General features: G+C 41.5%; 1 protein-coding gene across 1 annotated transcript in view; it reads left to right on the top strand.

Moving 5' to 3' along the window:
- The window catches only part of pdzd2 (PDZ domain containing 2), a gene marked incomplete at its 5' end in the record, with an annotated part of 91,829 nt that extends 71,063 nt beyond the window's left edge, over positions 1 to 20,766 (top strand). The window contains 5 exons of the mRNA XM_080048209.1: positions 4,354 to 6,991; positions 18,547 to 18,664; positions 18,801 to 18,902; positions 20,328 to 20,525; positions 20,711 to 20,766. Coding sequence (XP_079904335.1) covers positions 4,354 to 6,991; positions 18,547 to 18,664; positions 18,801 to 18,902; positions 20,328 to 20,525; positions 20,711 to 20,731 — 3,077 coding nt within the window. The 3' untranslated portion in view covers positions 20,732 to 20,766. The remainder of the gene's footprint in view (positions 1 to 4,353; positions 6,992 to 18,546; positions 18,665 to 18,800; positions 18,903 to 20,327; positions 20,526 to 20,710) is intronic.
- Positions 20,767 to 23,741: the final 2,975 nt, after the last annotated feature.

Here is a 23,741-nt window from a genome sequence, read left to right as displayed (position 1 = left end):
TGCTGGATGTGGAGGTCCTGGGCTGGTGTGGTTACACGTGGTCTGCGGTTGTGAGACCGGTTGGATGTACTGCCATATTCTCTGAAACGCCTTTGGAGACGGCTTATGGTGGAGAAATGAACATTCAATGCACGAGCAACAGATCTGGTTGACATTCCTGCTGTCAGCATGCCAATTGCACGCTCCCTCAATGCTTGTGGCATCTGTGGCATTTTGCTGTGAGACAAAACTGCACATTTCAGGGTGGCCTTTTATTGTGGACAGTCTAAGGCACACCTGTGCACTAATCATGATGTCAGATCAGCATCTTGATGTGGCACACCTGTGAGGTGGGATGGATTATCTCAGCAAAGCAGAAGTGCTCACTATCACACATTTAGACAGATTTGTGAACAATGTTTGAGAGAAATGGTAATATTGTGTATCTGGAATGAATTTTAGATCTTTAAGTCCCAAAATGGGAGCAAAAACAAAAGTGTTGCGTTTATATTTTTGTTGAGTGTATATTGTTTTGGCGATTATGTTCAGGCATCACAGCTGGGTGGTTAGGGTTAGGGCAAGGGGACAGGGAGAGGTTAGAATATATATAGATAGAACATTAGATTATGTTCAGGCATCACAGCCGGGTGGTTAGGGTTAGGGCAAGGGGACAGGGAGAGGTTAGAATATACAGGTCCTTCTCATATAATTAGCATATTGTGATAAAGTTGATTATTTTCCATAATGTAATGATAATAATTGAACTTTCATATATTTTAGATTCATTGCACACCAACTGAAATATTTCAGGTCTTTTGTTGTTTTAATACTGATGATTTTGGCATACAGCTCATGAAAACCCCAAATTCCTATCTAAAAAAATTAGCATATCATGAAAAGGTACTCTAAACAAGCTCTTAACCTAATCATCTGAATCAACTAATTAACTCTAAACACCTGCAAAAGATTCCTGAGGCTTTTAAAAACTCCCAGCCTGGTTCATTACTCAAAACCGCAATCATGGGTAAGACTGCCGACCTGACTGCTGTCCAGAAGGCCATCATTGACACCCTCAAGCAAGAGGGTAAGACACAGAAAGAAATTTCTGAGCAAATAGGCTGTTCCCAGAGTGCTGTATCAAGGCACCTCAGTGGGAAGTCTGTGGGAAGGAAAAAGTGTGGCAGAAAACACTGCACAACCAGAAGAGGTGACCGGACCCTGAGGAGGATTGTGGAGAAGGGCCGATTCCAGACCTTGGGGGACCTGCGGAAGCAGTGGACTGAGTCTGGAGTAGAAACATCCAGAGCCACCGTGCACAGGCGTGTGCAGGAAATGGGCTACAGGTGCCGCATTCCCCAGGTCAAGCCACTTTTGAACCAGAAACAGCGGCAGAAGCGCCTGACCTGGGCTACAGAGAAGCAGCACTGGACTGTTGCTCAGTGGTCCAAAGTACTTTTTTCGGATGAAAGCAAATTTTGCATGTCATTCGGAAATCAAGGTGCCAGAGTCTGGAGGAAGACTGGGGAGAAGGAAATGCCAAAATGCCTGAAGTCCAGTGTCAAGTACCCACAGTCAGTGATGGTCTGGGGTGCCATGTCAGCTGCTGGTGTTGGTCCACTGTGTTTTATCAAAGGCAGGGTCAATGCAGCTAGCTATCAGGAGATTTTGGAGCACTTCATGCTTCCATCTGCTGAAAAGCTTTATGGAGATGAAGATTTAATTTTTCAACAAGACCTGGCACCTGCTCACAGTGCCAAAACCACTGGTAAATGGTTTACTGACCATGGTATTACTGTGCTCAATTGACCTGCCAACTCTCCTGACCTGAACCCCATAGAGAATCTGTGGGATATTGTGAAGAGGAAGTTGAGAGACACCAGACCCAACACTGTGGATGAGCTTAAGGCCGCTATCGAAGCATCCTGGGCCTCCATAACACCTCAGCAGTGCCACAGGCTGATTGCCTCCATGCCACGCCGCATTGAAGCAGTCATTTCTGCGAAAGGATTCCCGAGCAAGTATTGATTGCATAACTGAACATAATTATTTGAAGGTTGACTTTTTTGTATTAAAAACACTTTTCTTTTATTGGACAGATGAAATATGCAAATTTTTTGAGATAGGGATTTTTGGTTTTTCTTTAATTTTTTGCCAATATCATCAATATTAAAACAATAAAAGGCTTGAACTACTTCAGTTGTGTGTAATGAATCTAAAATATATGAAAGTCTAATGTTTATCAGTACATTACAGAAAATATTGAACTTTATCACAATATGCTAATTATATGAGAATGACCTGTATATAGATAGAACATTAGATTATGTTCAGGCATCATAGCTGGGTGGTTAGGGTTAGGGCAAGTTAGTGACGTAGCAGCAGACATGTTATGGAAGCTGAATAGTCAAAAATCACGTCTGTCACACCACTTCCGCCCAGCCACAGTACTTCCACCCCGCCAGGGTATTGTTCTCCGGGGCTGCAGCTAGACTCTACTCGGATTTCCAGGCTAGGAAAAAGGCCCATTTGCTTCCAAATAAAATAGTGCTTGATCTGTTGTATGGGAGTGGTGAAGGATGTGGAAAAATCAATAAAATCTGCAAAATCTTTGCCACATGCAAGTTTCAAATTGTTCCAATAGAAAGCACTAAAGACTATTTGAGCCCATATCACCCAGTCCTAATTGTACATTAATTCCATGATTTTACTCAAGTAAATATGTGTTACAAGCTTCGGTCTTAAGTAGAAAAATGAGATTAAACGTGATTAATTTATTGATCAATTAATCTAGATTAATTACAGGAAATTGTGAGATTAATTAGTTATTCTTTTTTGATTGACAGCACTAGAAAATACACATTTCAATGTAACTGTTGACCAATAGATTAATTTAAGTAACTAAATGAAATAAAAATGTATATTTCCAGAAATGTGTGGTTCATACCAATTGGAATTAAGTTAATAGGAGATGTGACTGTGAGTGTGAATGGGTATGTGTCTGCTGCTCCGAATACCTTCTAAATAGTCTTCCCCGTTTATGCTGTCCTAAGAGGTAGGATCAACCCTCCCTCTCTCGCTTCCCCAAATCAACCTGCAAGCATCTGGCTTTCTTTCCATGGTGACTATCTTATTCTATATAATCTTCCCTGTAGCTTAGCTCCCTGTGCTTAGGAGCTCTCAGTGTATTAGTTGATCAAGTTATAGTAGTATAGTGTAACTCTATATTTAATGTAGAATAGACATTGTTGTGAATCGTTGATAATGGGTCACTAAAAGAGGAGGTAAGGAACTTCAAATAGAGGTCCATTTATTTGATTAAAATCTTTTTGTAAACATGTAACATCAGTTCCATAATTTGGAATTGCTGGTGAAGGGTTGCATTGAACTGAATAGGGATTCAATAACAGATAAATGTGTCAACAAAAATAAAGTCTCCAACTTTTCCACATTGAAGACTTATTACTCCTGTCAATTTCTAATTATTTGGTTGATAAACAGATAAGTCTATCCTTGTACTTCTATTGTATGTCTTTCCCAACTGAGTTTGTACTACAAGAGATAGCAATAGAAGAGCTTCTTGGGTGAGATCCTGCCGCAACCATAGCAACCATATTTAGGCAGTAATCTAGCAGCTGAAAATGTGTACCTACTTTTCCTAAAATAATTAACTTAATTATTTCTAACACCTCTGATGCAACATATAGTATGAAGTTTTTGTTTTCTACAATATGCCTGCATGCATGGCATGTCCATATTTTATGAATGCTCAGTGGAAATCTAGAAAAGAAAAAGTTACCTGTCATTTTTTTTTCACAATAATTTTTGATAGTGTAATCATTTTTACTTTTAATTGTATTTAGAATAAGCTTTAGTTGCCCATAGTTTGAAAGATTTGTAATTCTAAAGCTTTTTAATTTTCAATGTACCTCTACCTGTGACTTGAATTGTACCGTTTGTTATTACTCTGGTTTAAGAATATTAATTTGATTTACCTCTTTGAGGACTTGGGTGAGAAGATCAGTTTTATCAAATAAAACTTTCATATTATAGAATGGCCAATTGCTGTTATTTTTAAATGCTATTGGTATTGCAGGTTGAATAATATCTATATTTTAAATAAAAAAATGATTCAGTGCCGAATGCTCAGTACTATGGATTTGCTAGACAAAGATTACACTGACCGGATTGACATAACAAAACGAAACAAAAAATATCACCGTAGACACTCTACTCAAATGATTTGTTCTATTGCATAACATGTATTCAATCACCTGGAAAAGAACATGCATAGGTCATGTCAAATGATTTAACCCAGTGCTGTATCTCACTCATTCAGTCCTAACTAAACTGCTTTTTTCTGCTTTCTGGTCCCAGCTGTAGATCAACTGTCCAGTTTGATGATGTCATCAGGAAGCAGTGATGGAGCCAGCGGATTGGACCCGGCCACATCAATTCGGTCTGATGAAGGACAAGTCATAAATAAAGATTCATGGATTTCTAAACACACAACACAAACAGACCATGAATTTCAAATACCCATGACTGACATAGATGGCATTTTATCTGGATTGAGCTTCTGCAGTAATAAAAATGCAATCACCGAATCCCCCTTCAAAACATTATCCAAAGCTGTATCCTGCTGTTCAAGCCAATATACTGTCACATTGTCTGAGGAAGCTGGTATTCAGGTTCCAAAACAGTCCAGGCCCCTGGACTGTTTAGTCTTTGATGCAGGAAATGAAAAGGGAGCCATCTTCCCTGTTGAGAAAATACATGGGAACCAATTAAAGAAAAACAGCTCTACTATTTTCAATGGATCACATCTGGAAAGCCCTGATGCTGGTTCTAAAAGTATGTACCCCGTTGGAGATGACAGTGATTCAAACAGTGACTCCACCCCAGAGAGCGGTCTAACATTACATAAGATGTCTGGCAGTACTGGTAGTCTTCATGAGCAATCATCAGATGAGGAGATGGTGGAGTTTGGTTCCTGTGATGCTCTCCAACTAGCTGCTGGTGGACCCTCCCATTCAAGCCAGTCACCAGATAGCTCTTCACCCTTTGAGCATGCTACCAGTCACACTACAAACCTGGACCAGACCTTTGCTGTAGTGCAAGTCTTTTCTGATGTTGCCGTGACAAACAAAGAAAACTCTGTTACAACAACCCAATGCTCACAGCTCTCTTCTCAGTTATTAGGGGTTTTCTCTACAGAGCAACAACGCCAGTCCTCCAACACTACAATACCAGTGTCTTCTCCAGATTGCCACTTCAATAATGAAAGTGGACCCTTTGACAGAGTTAAAGCATGTGTAGCTTCCATCAGCATTTCCGACAGCCCCTTCCCACTAGATACACACAGTGTTGCTCAGTGTTCTGCTGCAAACTTGAATGCAGATGCCTCGCTGTCCTCAGATTTATTGGAGCATTTAAATACACCCCATTCACGATCAATGGAATCTAAGACGTCAGGCACAAGCATCTGCAGAGCGGATACAAGAGTGTCATCATCAACGATAAACAAAGAAAAAGTCTTAGAGTGTAGAACTAATTTAAACCCTTATGCTAGCACATTGTTAAAGAAGACTTGCCAGCTAAAAGCCATTGAGAAAGGAGACTGTCCCGTGTGGAGTAGTACATTTAAACTTCAGCTTGAAACTAAAATCAGGCCAACCCGTAGTGCTCCCAAACTGAAGGGTCTAAGTATTAAGAGCAAGAACAAATCACAGGAGGAGCATCTCCAAACCCCTACCAGGAGTGAAAGTCCACTTCCTTCAAACACCAATGCTTTCTTTAAACAGTCAACTGATGTACCGCCAACAGCAGCCATGTCAACTCTTTTAAAGACCAATAACCTTTCTAATATGAACAGCCGCTTTGCTTTGCAAAATGTAAAGGACACAAAGCAAGCTTCAGCTGAGCATGGCCTTTCAGGTGGCACATTTCATACTGTTCAACTGGCCAGGGAGAAGGACATACATTTCGGTTCCAAAGCTAAATCACATCCTCCTGCCACTCATAGAACATTTATAGGATTTCCACTGTCTTCTATATCTTGTACAGCATCATCAGTTATGGCACACAATGAAACAGCTCATTCAAAAGACGCCAAACACTCTCAAAGTTACACAAATTCAATGTTAACACCTATGCCTTTTGCTGCAAACTCCACTGTAGAGAAAACAAATGGCATGGTCAATAACAGTATGGTATTTAGTTTACCATGTTCTGCTAAAGAAAATCATTCAACCGCAAGTAAAGGCTCAAAAAGCAGTAATATTTTGGAGACAGGGGAAACCCTAACGTCCAGCCCATCTCGACTGCACATAAAGACAATGGAAAGACCAACCTTCACCACAGATACAGCCTTGTCTGCAAACTACAATCCCTTCTCTGTCCGACATAAAATAAAGTCCTTTGAAAACCTGGCTCACTTTGACAAACCTGTGGCAAAAAGCAGTGACATTCACGCCTACACCCTGGCATACAGAGCATCGCTCAGCCAAAGGATTGCTGGTTATATGGGCTTGGTTAATTCTATTGACTGCGAGGCACAGCAGAGGAGTTTTAGTTCCTATGTGGAGGATCTAATCCCTACCACGCCCTGCTCACCTCTTGTTGCTAAAGCGCTAACTGAGTCCAATCCTGAGGCTGTTGTTGAGAAAGCTCCAGATGGGATTGCACCACATACACCTCAGGTGTTTCCAAGGAAACCCGGCAGACTTCCCTGCAGCAAGGTGCGGCAGCTCAGGGCTCTCAGTATGCCTGAACTGGAAAAAGTATTCACACAGGACTTTACCAGAGGACATGTTTCTGCAATAGATCAAACTGAACCTGGTCTAAATCCCAATATATTTACCAAAGCTTCAGTGAGAGCTTTTGCACCCCTGACCAAAGTGGATGTGAACAGTTTGAGCGGAGGTGATTCTGGTTCCACCGAAGACACTCCTCCAGAAAGCACCATTGAACAACCCATAGAGAGCCATGGACAAGCGCCCAGCTGCTCCGTCAGGTGGGGGGTTTAATTCAAACGGTTTGGATTGAAAATGTCAGACTAAGCTGCCTAACCTACCAGTGGTTAGCTTGTGTCACTGTGGCAGACTGCAACAATTCTGCAATAGATTATTAAAGGTAACTAATAAGACTGAATTCATAATAAGCTGTAAGGTTTTATCATGTGTTTGTACAATCAAAGTTTTATTGTGAGAATGAATATTGTACCTTTTAATTTTTAATTAGAAATTAATTAGTGGAAATAAAAGTGTAACATTTTCAGAGTAAGTTTTCTTTAATTAAGACTGATACCGACTAGAAACTAATTTACATTGACACTTCATCAGACACTATTGTTGCAAGTTAGTAAGAAGTAGTTTTAGTAGTTCCAAAAATATATCGGGCAAGCCAATATGATTTTAAGAATATGTTAATATAGTAATTTGTCAGGGAAATATATGAACTTTTATGAAGTAGTGAGATGCTGATTGCTAAGCCTTTAGGTAAGTATAACCTCAGATTGTCTACATCATCTCTCATTTTGACACATAAGCTGACTGGCACTAACATTTTTCGATGTACACATATTTCTATGCCAGTACTGTACCCATCAGGTACTTAAAGGCCTACTTCACCGGTGGGAATATGAAGGTGTATTGAATTCTGAGATCCTATGTAGTATAAATGTGCAAAAAAAAAAAAAATCGGTTCATCCTAGCCTGAGAAAAGGCAGGAAGAGTGTTTTTTTTAACCCTATATTAATCTTACTGTGACATCACAGTAAGATAAATATAGGGTTAAAAAAAATGACTTTGTAAATATTACTGTGATGTCACAGTAGGAGAAATCACAGTAATATTTACAAAGTAAGGTTTTTTTTTTAACCCTATATTTATCTTACTGTGATGTCACAGTAAGATTAATATAGGGTTAAAAAAACACTCTTTCTGCCTTTTCTCAGGCTAGGATGAACCAATTTCAATTTTTTTTGCACATTTATACTACATAGGATCTCAGAATTCAATACACCTTCATATTCAAACCGGTGAAGTAGGCCTTTAATTCAGTGAGTCATTAGTTATAAATATACATAAATGTTCATATTTCCCTCAATTATAAATTATTTCGGTAACACTTGAAGGGGCCCTAAGCGGAATATGATTAGGGGGCCCCTCTCCAATGATAGTGCTGCCCAAATTTGGCCATTTGTTAAATGTCATTCACACACCCAGTGCCTCCAATCTGCAGCTGGGTGAAAATAGTAGCCAGCCGAGATCCCGACCCTCCTAGGGGGGTCCGGGGGTGTGCCACCCCGGGAGATTTTTTTTACCTTTTTAAAGTGAAATGCATGAATCTGGTGAAATCCAGACCCTGATATCTTGAACGATAGAGGGTCTGGCCACGATCAATAGTAATTCCCAACTCAAGGGGCGGCTCCTACTCGTGCATTTCAAATGCCACTGCACGCAGTTGGATAGCACTACAACAGGGGTGTCCAAACTTTTTTCACTGAGGGCCACATACAGAAAAATCTACGAAGGGCCGGGCCACTTATAATGCATTTATCAAAAAGCAAAAATAATACATTTATCAGGACATGTAGCTGCTCTGATGTTTAGTTTCATAGTGTTTTCGTAAATTCTAATCCTTCTTCACGGCAACACTTTACTTGCACATTAAACAGATACATTCCCCCTCTTGTTAAATGCCATTGATACAACCAGTGTTTTCTGCTTTTGCGTCCAATGTCCAGCTGGGTGAAAATAGTAGCCAGCCGAGATCCCGCCCCTCCAAGGGGGGTCCGGGACCGGGGGTATGCCCCCCCGGGAGATTTTTTTAAGTTTTTAAAGTGAAATGCATGAATCTGGTGCACTTTGAGAGGGAAATTAAGAGGCTAAAGCTGAAGAATTTTGTATGAAAAAAAATGGAGACACTGTGCCAGATGAATTAGAAGCTATTGGAGAAGGACACATGGATTTTCCATAATAATATTAATTTAAAATAAAATATTAAGCAGGGTCCTCTGGGATGGGCTTGGTGCTCTTTTTCTTTTATGGGACATATTTCTCTGTAATATAATGAGTGCATTTAAATTATTTAAAAATTAAAAGGGCCATATTACATTATATTTTTAAAATGTGCCAGGGGCCAATCAATCAGTGTTGACACCCCTGCACTAGTGGGTTAACTTAGAAATGCAAAAAAAAAAAAAATTTTTTTTTTTTTTTTTTTTTTTTTCTTCAAAGGGCCATATTACATTATATCTTTAAAATCGGCCGCGGGCCAATAAAAAGCGGGCCGCGGGCCGCAGTTGGCCCGCGGGCCGTAGTTTGGACACCCCTGCACTACAACCAATCAGAGTGATGCACAAGGTGACGTCGTTTTTGCGAACAGCTGTTAAACTGTTAAATTAAACTTTTGCCGTGGTCGGTCGGCAAAACAGAACATTCCACTTACTTGCTAATGAAAGATTTGAGTGCCGTCTTCCAAATCGTAAAGGGTCGAGGCCAAAGCAGTCTCAAACTCACACAACATATCCGCAGCCATCTTTGATGTTTACTATCATGGCTTCGACGTTGCATGCACGTCACTTTCGTCATCCGGTTACGTCCGCCCCAGAGCACCATACAAAGGGCTCTGGCGCGCCCATTAGATAGAACCAATTGAAACGTGAGCCAGGATTTCTGGACTTTCTGAAAAAGCTTCAATGGAGAGTGTCCAGACTAACGGGTGCAGCAAATTTAATTTGCCAGCGCCTAGTGGCAGGTCTGGGAATGCCAAGCTATGAATCTGGTGCACTTTGAGAGGAAAATGAAGAGGCTTAATCTGAGAAATTTTGAGTGAACACATAATTTGGAGACACTGGGTCAGATGAATTAGAAGCTATTGAAGAAAGACACTTGGATTTTCCATAAAAATATTAATTTAAAATAAAATATTATGCAGGGTCCTCTGGGTTGGGCTTGGAGCTCTTTTTCTTTAACAAGACATATTTTTCTGTAATATAATGAATGCATTTAAATGCAGTGAGAGGAACGAAGCAGAAGAACTCTGTTGTCCAGCTATCTTTTTTTTCACAGACGTGGCTATACACAGTGCACGGGCCCCATTTCGAGTCTTTTAATAAACTCAATACACACTGTGCATGGATGTGAACGAGACGTGATCAGTTAACCTCGGATTACCTCCCAGATGAACTGATTCAATTATTAGGCTATTCATTATCTGGACCAAAACATTGTATTCCTTCTTTTTGTATGATAACTTACATTTGCATAATATGATTTTAATATCAAACATACAAAATAAAAAAAAGATATATATATATATATATGAGGGGCTTAGTTCGCTTATGCCTCGGGCCGGCTCTGACTGTTGTCATCTGGTTACATCCACCCCAGAGCACCATACATAGGGCTCTGGGGTGGGCAATATCAGATACAACCAATTGAACCATAACTCAGAATTTTCTGACATATTTAATGAGCTTCAATGGAGAGTGTCCAGACCAACAGGCGCAGCAATTTGATTTGCCAGTGGCAGGTCTGGATTTCAAGGCTAGTCTACAGGTGCATCTCAAAAATTTGAATATTGTGTAAAAGTGAAACTTTGATATATTCTAGATTCACTACAAAAAGTGAAATATGTCAGGCCTGTCTTTTGTTTTAATTTGGATGATTATGGCTTACTGCTCATGGAATAAAAAATCCAGTATCAAAGTAACAGACAAAACCATTTGAAGAAAATATATTTTCCTGAGATAAAACAAATTCATCTGCGATTTATGATCAATTGTATAAATACATGCACAAAGTGTAATTTTCAGACCTCTGACTTCAATATAACAGACTATCACATACATTATTTTAATTAAAAAATTACATTGTAATTGAATTATAATTAATTTAATTATAAATGGTTCAGGTTCAATTTAAATAATAAAAGTAAGACTATTTAACTGAATGAAAATGTAGTTCTTTATGTGGTACATGATCATGGAATAACTGTTGTAACAGCATAATTTCCGATTGGAGTGACAGCCGACTGAACTAATCAGGTAACAGGATAAGTTTATCCTTTCTGTTTAGCCAGGTCAGGAAAAAAAAAATCTCCATGGTAACTTCTGTGCCTCTGCTTTTGTGCAACTGAATCATGGCTAAAGCAAGCCAGGATAACGGAAATATCCCATCTTATTCCCATTTTATTTATTACCATTTTCGGGATGATGTTTCTGAAGGCCTAGGTGTAAAAGGCACGGCCTGGCAGACATAATATCCAGATCTGTGCTCGTCATTTAAGGAGAAGGCTAGCCTGGCTGCAGCTTTACAGGCGACGGCACAGTGATCCTACTGAGGTAGTTAACTTCATACGTAACCAGTTTAGGGGACCAAGCCGACTTCATGGCTATAGAATGATGAGAGGTGCAGATTAGCCAGACTACTAGAGACATAGTCCGGATTACCGGATATCGACAACTAGTAAAACCATAGATATATATTCAAGATTCAATATAAAACAGATTCAGATTCAGAAAACTTTATTGTCTGTCGTAACAGAAAATCGTCTATGACGTGGCTCGACATACAAACACGATAATGTAATGATAGGCATTCATACAACAACATTGATTTCTGAGAGCACACAGTGAGTATAGATCTTAAAACAAGTATAAATATTAAAAACTGTAAAAATAACAAGATAAAAGTTGTGGATATGTGCAAAGTGTAAAGTGAAAGTGTGTCAGGGTTCATTTGTCCATTGTTCATTGTATGTTTAGGCTGTTTATGGCAATGGGTATGAATGAGTTTTTGTGTATGTTTTTCTTAGATAGGGGTACTCTATACCGGTGGCCTGATGGCAGAAGTTGGAAGGACTTGTGCAGGGGGTGGGTGGGATCCTGTGAAATGAGGTTGGCTTTCCTTTTAACTGCCTGGCTGTGGAGTACTGATAATTGAATTTGAGTTTTGCTTGTTATTTTGCTTTCTTGATTGATGATCCGGGAAAGCTTTGATTTGTTTTTGACAGAGGTGAGGGTGAACCAGGATGTGATGTTGAGCGTGAGTACAGATTCTATGAGTGATTTATAGACAGCTGTTAAAATGTCCTGTCTGACATCAAAGCTCCTGAGTTTCCTCAGGAGGAACAGGCGTTGCTGTGCCTTCTTGTACACAGAGTCTGTGTGCTGGGAGAAGGACAGGTGGGTGTCGATCTCTGTGCCCAGGTATCTGAAGGCCTCTACTTGCTCGACTGTCTGCCCATTCAGCCTCAGAGGTTCAAAGAGAGGTTGGGGGGAAGATGTTTGCCTCCCCCCACAACACAGCTCCTTGGTCTTGGATATGTTGAGCTCCAAAGAGCTCTCTTTGATCCACAGCATCAGGGTGTTGACCTGCTGATAGTAGGCAGCCAGAGAGGAGTGATCCTTGATGTCGGCCACCAGGGCCATGTCATCTGCGTACTTAAAAAGAGAAATGTCACTGTTGTTGTTTGTTATGTTGTTTGTGTAGATGGAGAATATAATCGGTGATAAAACACAACCCTGGGGGACACCGGTGTTTAAAATCATGTTCTTGGATTTAAAGCCATTTACCACCACGTGCTGGGACCGGTCCTGCAGGAAGTCTTTTATCCACAGGATGAGTGATGGGTTGACTTGTAGATCCAGAAGGCGGTTGCAGAGGGTGGCCGGGTTGACTGTGTTAAAAGCGGAAGAAAAGTCCATGAATAAAATCTGTGTGTGGGAGTGTGGGGAGTCCAGCTGTCTGCAAACGGTGTCCAGGAGAGTCAAACAGGCATCCTCCACCCCACGCTTTGCCTTATAGGCAAACTGAAGTGGGTCAAGCTTGTCCACCACCATAGAAGTGAGGTGATCACACACCACCCTCTCCATACACTTAGAGAGAATAGATGTGAGGGCCACCGGTCTGAAGTCCTTCATTTTATTTTATTTATTTAACCTTTATTTTTCCAGATAAAACATTAAGAACAGTTTCTTATTTACAATATTCATCTCCCTGGCGTTGGCTCTCTTCGGCACCGGTATAAGCGTGGACCCCTTCCACATCCGTGGGACACAGCTGGAGTCCAGGAGATGCTGGAATAGCTGAGTGATAACATCACCCAGCTGAGCTGAGCATCCCCTCAGCACCTTGCCCCTGAGCCTGTCTGGGCCAGAGGCTTTGTGAGGGTTGATGCGGCCTAGCATGGATGTGACCTTCCCTTTATCCACTGTGAGTGATGAATCGCTGGTGAGGGTCCAGTCATTCTGGGGGTGTGGCATATTGAACCTGCTGTAGTATGTGTTGAGCTGCTCTGCAAAGGTGGCGGGGTCAGAGCATTGGATGAGGGCCGGTTTCTGGGCTCTGCCCATCATGGTGTTGAGTCCCTGCGATGCCTCCCTTGCATTGCCAGTGGTGAATTTTTCCTCCACTTTGTTCTTATAGTGGAGTTTGGCCAGCCTGGTCTTCCTTCTCAATTCACTGTTACACTCTTTCACTCTATTTTTGTCTCCCTGTAGGAATGCCACTTTTTTGTTGTTAAGACACTGTTTCAGGTCCTTGGTAACCCAAGGCTTGTTGTTCGGGTACAGCTTGACCTGTTTTGTTGGAATAAAACAGAAAGACAAATAGGAGGTGATAGAGTCTGTCAGCAGATAAAGGTCTCCCTCACAGCTTTGGAAAAATATTTCCCAGTCTGTGATCTCCATGCAGGCTGCAGCCCCTTAATGCATCAACAGAGTCATTGTTCCAGACTTCAATAGTTTTTGTTTGTATGTCTTCTGTTTTTAGTTTTTGTCTGTATTTTGGAAGCAGCAGAATGACATTGTGGTCGGAGCGACCGAGTGGTGGGCGGGGCTTTGCGACGTAAGCTCCCGGTATGTTACCGAAGCACAGATCCAGCGTCCTGTCAAGTCTGGTAGGTGTGGTGACATACTGCTCCAAGTTTGGAAGCAGTGTGGTGACATCGCATCTGTTAAAATCCCCGAGCAGGAGGACAGGCTGATCGCTGCTCTGATTGACAGCTCTGTTGTAGCAGTCAGCAATGCGCTCCGCTGCAAATGCGAAATCAGGTCCAGGGACATACACTAGGATGGCTGTAATTTGTGTAAATTCATGGGGAAGGTAGTGAGGCCTGAACGACACTGCTTGTTTTCTGCACTTCAACGAGGGCAGTCGCATACTCTGTTCCCTCCCGAAACCCTTATCTTTCCTGCTCTGCTCTCTCCTGTCTTGTGCTGTCTCTGTCTAACCTCCGAGTGTCTCTCTGCATATTCCTCCGAAAAACCTAAATTATGGATCTGATCAGCTGGGGTCTTTCTGCAATTGACCAAATTTTCTCGACGAGAAAAGGGGGCAAAGGAGAAGCCTCCTGTCCGGATGGAACCTTTACTGTTGGATACACCTGGGACGGGTGGAGTGGCTGGAACCAGATGTGTCTAGCAATACTTTCCATTGAGGACGCCGAAGACATCTACATCATTGGGCTCATGGTATCAGGTTTCCTGCTGTTTGGAGTTGGCGGATTCCTGATTTACCGCAACGGTAATAAGGCGTTGGCAGCACATCAGGCCATTGAGAAGCTGCCCGTCTTTGAGGGTTTGTGCCGGGCCGTTAATGCACAGACTCAAGTGATAAGCGAGGTGAATCGCAAGCTGGAAGTGATTCCTGGACTTATTCGAAAAGTGGATTCGATCATGGCTGCCATTAACCGGCCGTAGGCACTTGGAAAAGGCCACTGGATTTCGGATTATTAGACGGAAACCAGTGACTGTAAGACAGGCTTCATTCCAGCGCCTAGTCTCAACCAAAACAAAATCACAATCTCTCGATTCGGCTCCCTACACCGTCCTTGGCGCGGTGCTATCTCTTCTCTCTCCGGGATGTTTACGTGGAGAGACGCTCTACCCCCACCCTCCCATCACCTACTTCTCCTGTGAACTCTATCTGTGACCGGGCCCCGAGGCCGTCTCCACGGCTGTCTCATAACACCTGGCGCCTGTAGACTCCCACTACGTCTGGACAGAGATAGCTTCATGGAACACACACACACACACACGTAAACACATAGCACACAGTAACCCTGACTAATCAAGCCCTCTTGAATCCGTCCCCCTCTCCCTCCCTCGTTGCGGACCGGAAGCTGCGGGCGGGGCGCCTGCCGGCTGCGTACGCCCCCTGGTGCCTGGGCTGTGACACCTACCTTCCCATAAAGCCCTAACCCGTTCCTTTAATGTGCATTGTCTACGAGTCTTATTGTCTGTGGTGTTTATCATGTTGCTTATTTGTGCTAAGGTGGTTTTTCACTGATCACGCACTGCGCTCCCATAAGGAACGTAGTTCGAGATTTGCATTTTTTTGACCTATCTTTCCTGTTGTTCTCCTTTTCCTCCTATGAAAGAGGGGCGCGGCACTGCTGCGACCCTGCAGTTACACTATCTCCTGTCCACCCATGTTATTGTCACTGTCTTGTATGTTTCTTGGAGAGGTGTGTACTGAAAAGGCAAATTTCATTGTGCTGTAACGGTGCATATGACAATAAAGCTATCTATCTATCTATCTATCTATCATGATTTCATGGTGTTTACTGCATTCAGTCTCTCTGACAGTGAAGTTGACAGCCCACTTTGTGTTGACATCAAAACGGATGATCTTAAATCCATCTATATCGATATTAGTTATTTCTTCTGACAACCATGTCTCCGTGAAGCAGAAGAGGCTGGTTTGACGGTAGTCTGAGTCAAGTTTGATGAGTGCGGAAAGTTCAGTTATTTTGTTGCGTAATGACCGCACATTGGAGAGAGTTATTGCAGGTAGTGGCAGCCTCCTACCTCGTCTCCTCATTCTGTTCCATATTCCTCCTCTGGATCCCCTTTTCCTACGAATGCGCCTGATGTAATGATTCCTCTGTAGATGCTGAGGAATCCCGTTCAGGCAAGAAGGTGTTGTTTGTAGATCCAGCGAGGCAGGCCGCAGGTCCAGCAAAGCCTCCCGTGAGTAGGTGAGCCTCCCTCCATGGCGTGTCATGGAGTTTGCCGGTGTAATACAGATCGCAAATACTGGTTCCAGAAAGGCGATCAGGACACACAAACTCGCTAAATACTTGACCGTAGTAGTCATACTTGCTGTCGGTAAATACCGCACTTAAGGACTCTCAGAAAACTCAAAACAACTCCAAAAACATGCAAATTACGGGAGCAGCACGCCACGAGTCTCTCACAGAGTAGCGCCCCAATAGCCTACCATAGTGATAGATAGTGTTCTTCCGCTATCTTTTATAATAGGTCCACCAAATTGCACAATTTTGAAAGGACAGTTTGCAGCGTCATGGGCTTAGCACCACCCAAGACGATTGTGATTGGTTTAAAGAAATAAGGGGGCGCCCTTAGCTCAGTTGGTAGGGGGTCCCCCCCCATGGGCATCGGCCAGCAGCGGACCCGGGTTCGATTCCAGCCCGCGGTCGTTCTCTGCATGTCACTCCCTTCTCTGCCCCATTTCAACTCTGTCTCTACACTATCAATAAAGCATAAATACAAAAAAATATATCTTAAAAATGTTTAAAAAATTAAAACGGTCAGCCCAGTTTTCCCCCTATACTTGAAACGATATAGCTCGATTCCAGACCATACTACTTGCTGCAGTTTGGTCTGGCTGTGCGAGACAACTAGAGAGAGGGCGTACAGCAATGTTAACAACCTCAGTAGGATCACTGTGCCGTCGCCTGTATAGCTGCAGCCAGGCTAGCCTTCTCCTTAAATGATGTGCACTGATCTGAATAGTATGTCTTAACACAGATACACAATGCAATTTCTGCCTGTGAGCGCTTGATTGAAATATAACCTAATGGATTTGTTTGGAGAGTAGTGAGAATGGCGAGAATGGCAGTGTCTTGTGTAAGTGATGTCAGTGGACAAGTGAGGAGTGTTTGGTGTCAATCAAGCGAAGGAAAAAATGAGCCTGGCTGTGTGTGTGCAAGCGAGAGAATGCAGCATAAGCTAATGTACTGTAAAGTGACTGTTAACCAAGAATAAAGTGACCAGCTTCTCAAGAAGGGTGGCCTCATCATTCCGGCCCTAAGGCAAGCCCTTTGGGGCGACTGTGGCTCAGGTGGTAGAGCGGGTCGGCTGATGATCAAAGGTCAAAGGGTTAGAGGTTTGATCCCCGCTCTGCCACCTGTGTCATGGTCGTTGTGTCCTTGGGCAAGACACTTCGCCTACCTTGCCTCGTGTGAATGTCGATAGTTAGCCTGCTATCGGTGTATGAATGTGTGTGTGAATGGTAACGTGGGAAAGGAAAACTGGTCTCCCTTGCAAAAGAGTCTTCGGTCTCAATGGGATTTACTAAATCAATGGGATTTACTAAATCCCATTGAGTAATCCCAGTATAAATAAAGGTAAAAAAAAAAAAAAAAAAAAAAAACACTGCCAGGGGAAGTGAAGGGTGTTAACCCCGAAAGAACATCGGCCCTGAAGGGAATGTCTCCCCTGTGCTCCTTCGACTACGGTCTGGAGGCCAAATACCAGGAAAGGTGTAACAGATTGATCAATACACATTCCTCCCTGATCTGACATTTCAGTTCAGCCTACGATCGCCACAGCTGTCAGAAGTGGCACTCCTGATAAACACAGGAAGAGACATAGGTACGGAAGCCGGGAACAAAATTAATAACTGGTGATCTGGGGATAGCGGCACATAAATGAATAAGTAATGAGTTGAAAACCAGCTCAGTTATCCCTTGATCTCCAGAAATGTATCTAGAGATCACAGGAAACGGGCTAAAAAAAATATAAAGATAGTTTTCATGCTCTTGGATGTCTGTTGAATGACATTAGGTAATGTGCATTGGAAAAATGTAAAATTTTGTTCAGGAAAATAAACACATGGCTTTGATATTCATTGTAATTTGTTTTGTCTTACACTTTACTGAGAGCCACTAAATACTGATCGTAGTGCCTTATAATTGAGTTAATTAGTTAATAATGTGCAACAGGTGTCCGATTATTTATTATAAACACTGATGTCACTTTGACATTGAGGTATAAAGCATTATTAATGCTGAACTTATAATATGTTATGTATCACTTATAATACTTTATAAAAGGTGTTATAAGTTGTCATGCATGATTAACATTTATAATGCGTTTTATAAAGCCTTATAGACACATTATAATGTCTCATGAAAGTGCTTATAATGCATTATATAGGTGACCTTCATAGAAAGTGTTACCGTATGAGCGGTACTTTTAAAGCAAACTTCCAGGTACACGTAGCACACAGGACAGTTTATACCAATGTTGAAGGTTGTAAATCTTCCATTGCTGGTGGTACGTCTGGTCATACTGTTTCTAAATGCCAAGGAACAGGAGAAAGTGAAAGCCTGTATCAATGTCTGAAACTGTGCTATTTCCTGCTGGGCAGTACAGATATTATAAAGTTAAGATAAAATGAGCGAGCCAACCAATAATATTTGTGCACCTAATTTCATTGTGGTCCTTCTATTCGAGTACATTAATAGGTATTGTTTGAAATAGTAATAAGTGGAAAAAATACAGTAAATATATTTTACTCATTTTGTCTACAGTTTAAAAGAGCTGGCTACTTCTCCTCGCAGCCACTGTGAGTTGCAAACCCTGTTGTCTTCCCTGACAGTTAAATCCCATGTATCTGCCCTGCTAGAGGAGGCCAAGGCCCTCTCAGAGGTAACTTTATATACATTTACAAGACCTGTTTCACCTGTCATTTAATATTCAACACGTTAAGTAGACTATTTTTATTTTCATTCCTTCTTTCTACATGAATTTTTGTTTCCTCATTGACTGTCTAAACTCTCGGCAGGTTAACCATAATACTCACCTCATTGTCCTGAATAAAGAAGGAGGTTCAGGACTTGGTTTCAGTATTGCTGGTGGAGTTGACCGCGAGCAGAAGGAAATAACTGTAAGTACAGTATTTAGAAGCTCACGAACCCTCAGCTAAGGAGACATTTAACCTTAAGTGTAATACTTCAGTAGAAAACTAAAGGTGCTTCATGCAACTGGCCCCAGGAGGGACTGACTGTGTACATGCAGTGCTGTATATCATTCAGTTTGGTGAGAATGTGCATTGCAAGTTGTCATGGGGTCTTGCTTAATATTACTACTAGTAGGTAATAAAGTCCTACACACACTTTTGAGACTTTTATGAATAACTTATAGTGTGAATAGCTTTTTATCTAGAGAATGAGAAGAGGAGATACATTGGCATAAGATGTATTTAGTTATTTGAATTTCTATACTGTCCTCAGTTGAGACTGTTTTAAAGTCCTTTTGGCAAGCTTTTGTTAAATTTTAAAGGAGAAGTAAGCGATTTGGTCCTTAAGCTAACTTCCTGTCAGTGACTGCAGTTAGCAGTCCCCTCCCTCGTCCCTACGTCACCACCACATGAACACACAGAGCAGTCCCCTCCCTCGTCCCTACGTCACCACCACATGAACGCACAGCCGTCTTCATTAGATAGTGCTGTGATGGAGAGCAGCGAGTCATCGTTCACAGGCACAGGGACCCACCTCTTGATAGCGCTCTGTCTCCTGATTGGATAAAAACGAGCGGAATACTCAAAATTCTATCTGGCAATTACTGCAGAGCTGAACGACTGGGAGATGTGTTATGAACTGCACACACTGTTTTAGTGATTTCTGTATGAATAGAGATTGATCGGGGCGACCATGGCTCAGGTGGTAGAGCGGGTCGGCTATGATAAAAAATGCTATGATAGCAGAGAAGAATACTCTTGTTCTTTCACAGGCTGCATCGCTGATGTGTTTCAAACATATTTGGCTGTTAAGCTTTAATTAATTACATTCACCCCCTTGTCTCACAAATAATATACTAAAACATTTTAGCAGTAGTTTAATTATCTCATTGATTAAATGCAGGTATAGCTGCTTGTTTTAAACACGCACAAACAATGAATGACAGGACGTTAAGGTGCGACTTTCACATAATTCTTATTTGCTTACAGGATGTATGTAAAGTATTTTGTTGGATATTTATTCATTCAACATTTGACATAAATAAAATAGAAGATGAAGCGGTGGTGTACAGCGCTCTGGTTGCAGTTGTCTCTTCTATTATGTTCCCCACTGTATAACCTGTTTTTGTAAGATTCCTGACGACTCATGACTTGGTAAAGGGGTTTGATGGTATAATGCCACCTGCTTGATAACAATACGTTTACAATGAAATGACAATGACGTATGAATGAAAGGTATACAACTGTTAAGTTAAACAGAATACTTAGAGACAAGTCAACTAGTGTTTTAATAGTTCTCACCAATATCTCTGGACAGTTGGTAATTCTTTGAGACGTACTTTTTGTGTCCAGGTTCATCGGGTCTTCACCAAAGGTGCAGCTAGCCTTGAAGGCACAATCCAGAAAGGGGACAGCATTTTATCCATAAATGGCACATCCCTGGAGGGTAAATCCCACGGACAGGCTGTATCTTGCCTTCATCAAGCCAGGCTTATCAATCAAGCCTTAGTCGTCATTTGGAAGAACAAGGACAATGAACTGAATCAACAGGTAAGGCTTACGATATTTCTATAGAAAATCTTTTAGTCTTTATGGGGTTAAAGTAGTCCCTCCTCATCAGTTTGCAGTAAATTCATTTTTGGCTCCAATAATAAGTGATAGCAACTTCTCATTAACTATCTAGATTCAATTTCCATGTCCGTAATTCTGTTTTTTTTTTTTATATTTGTCAGTAGTGGATCCAGACGGTGGTTTAACAGTGGAGCTGCACAAGTCCTCAGCTGGCCTGGGCATTTATAATTGTGAAACACATCTTTGAAGGTGATTTCTATAAGTCTGTGAAGTTAAAGATGTATATAATCTGATTAAATGAGATTGTAGTGGTGAATAGGCCACTTTACAGTAAACTCAACCAACTTTCGGCTTTCATTTACCTTGTTCTACCCAGTGTGGCTGACTGGAAACCATGGTACAGGCCAACCTTTTCAGGTCTTCTTGTGTTAACAAGCACCGAGCTCTGGGTCCATTCAGGCTACCACATTGATTTTGCCGGATATGTGCTTGCAGATTATTGTCTCAATAAACCCACATTTTGTCTCCACTGGCAACGTAAAACTCTTCAAGTCTTTACGCTAAAGCCTCTTTTTCAGTAGCTAAATATACTTTCTTTAGTTGTATATAGTTTATTTAGCCTCTTGGAATTGTATGTCACTGTTTTTTTCTATCTATCCTCACCTGACTGAAAGACAGCAGTCCAGTCCCCACAGTCCTAACACTCTTCAGACCACAACTACCTCACATCAGTCCACAAGAAATAAATCTTGCTTTGGCATCAAAATTGGGAACAAATCACCCAAGATTATCTATCATAATTAAAAATGTCTCCTATTCAATAGCCAACGAATGCAAAGGTGCCACTGGCAGCTGTGTCTTGCTTTCCATCTACTTGACAAACATGGCGAGTATGACAGAAAGTGTTCAAGTACTTGGTCAATATAAGTGTCAACTCATTTCATCAAGGGTTTACTTTACACTTGTAACTACTTGCAGTGCAGACTGGTACTAATACCTCTAGGTGGTAATATTAAGGAAGTGCTTCTGTTACAAATTAATTATCCATCCTTTACTATTTTACAGGAGGTCAACACTTTTAAAGTGTACTCCAAGAAGGTATCTTCTTTTTTATCAACACAAGAAAGGCTGCAGGTCTCACCTGAACCACAGTGAACTCTGTCTTCTTCTTTTGTTAACATCCATGGACTGAAGTACCGTAAACAAACTGACAGCTTGGTGCATGCAGCAGCATGACCATATAGAGAAGTCTGCCTTATGTCACTGTGAGCCGGTTGGCTCTCTTAGGGTGTATTCACACTGGGAAAGTCTGCTAGTTCACTTGCTTTGGTCCAGATCAAATAGAGTTTAGATTTTTTTGTTTGGTGTGGTCCACTTTCATATTGCCCCTTTTGCAAGTGAACCAGCATTACGAAGCAAAACCACACGTGATCTGAGGGCCTGTAACTTAATAAATAATAAGAAGAAGAAGAAGAAGAAGAAGTATGGTGGATAACATGACTTCATCATGTTTTTGGCTCTTCAAATGAAGTGGTGACCTGGTTCGTCTTCTTCCAACGATTTAATTAAATTCAAGGTCACCACTATATCAAGTATCAACTTGATATACTCAGTCACTACTTCATTTGAGGGGCCACAAACATGATGAAGTCATGAAATATTAATGCTTAGTTCATCATGATTTCAACACTTGGTATTTAACAAAACACATGTGTATTGGTGTGACTGGTCAGACATGATCATCAGTAATAACTCAAAGATCATGATGACTAACATACCTTAGCTGAAGCATTAAAAAATGTATTGTTCCTGTGTTAAATCAAGCATGAGATAGCATTAATCCTAGTGAATTACTGATGGTTCATGAAGTACGACATGGATGAATTTGTGCATTTTCATGCATTAATTCAGACATGAATTCATGATTTATGTACCATTAATATAAAGTGTTACTGGAATGAGTAATAGAATCATAAATTCAAGTTGCAAGCAGCGATGAATGGGCCGTCGCACCCCTGCACTCGTCAGTGCGTGGGCCAGCCCCGTTCCTCCTACCCCAAAACCCGACAGCGGGTTGAAAATGCACGTTTTGTTTTAAAGGGGTGCTATTATACTATTTTACAGTCTAACTTTGGTACTGCAGTCTAGCCTCTCAGCAAAAACGCTCTGTCCCTCTGCACTCTGTTTGAACCTGGCCAATCAGAGAAGGCATAGCAACAGGCACGCCCCCTAGTTTCATGTTACACTGAGCGGACTGCAGTGTGAGCGCGGGCAGATTTAAACAGGCGGGGAGGGGGGACAGGGACATGTCTGAGCGTGTAGCAGCATGACCATACATGGAAAATCCGCTTTATCTACGTAGATAAAACCCGGAAACTAGAGACTAGGCTGCCGCGAACTGCATCGGAGTGTTGAGGCTGTGCACAGCCACCTGCAGCCACCCCAGACAGTAAGCAGGGAATTTGTCTAAAATGCATGTATGTCATTATCTGACACTTTGGTGTCATGTAGCATGACTGTATAACATTATAATAGCATTTATAGGTCAGAAAAGAAGAAAAAGCATTATAGGTCCTCTTTAACAATTGCCGAAAGAAAACCACTTACACTATCCAGTAGCTGAAAAGAAAAGCGTAATATTCATCAAAATTCCAAGTGTCTGCGTATACAGCCAAAAATAAGCTTCTGTCACTTAGTAATAAAGCTCCACAATGTGTGCTTCTTTTCCTTGAACTTGTGCTTCTTTTAGATGACTTTGTGCAATAAATCCATACTTTAGATCCAAGATTGATAGTATTTTGGTCTACACTATCCATTTTCGATTGTTTACTGTTCTAAGCTTTGTTGTTAAAGCCCTATTAGCTTTTCCATGATGCTCTGGAGAATAATTCGACCTATCAGGGGTTTGTTTACGTCTGTCCAGCAATGGAATGCTGGTCTATGAGTATGCTTCAGGGCCAATCCAATAAAGTCGAGAAATGACTGACCCAAATTACCTCTGTGGCCTCTGTTTCTTGTGGAAATGCTTCTAATACATACAGTCTATGAGAATGGCACTAGGAAATGGCATAAGGGAAGAAATATATGGACTGTTTTTGAAGAGCTGTAGTGGTTTGTATACTGTATAAGTTATGGTTTTTTTCTGACTCCCAAGACTTGGGAGAAGTGTATTAGGAAAGAAAAAGCTAATACAAT

This window comes from Ammodytes marinus, assembly GCF_949987685.1.
Source record: "Ammodytes marinus genome assembly, chromosome: 2".
In the NCBI taxonomy this organism is placed as follows: Eukaryota; Metazoa; Chordata; class Actinopteri; order Uranoscopiformes; family Ammodytidae; genus Ammodytes; species Ammodytes marinus.
Note: the sequence above shows the minus strand (reverse complement) of the source record. Positions and strands in the feature narration are given on the sequence as shown.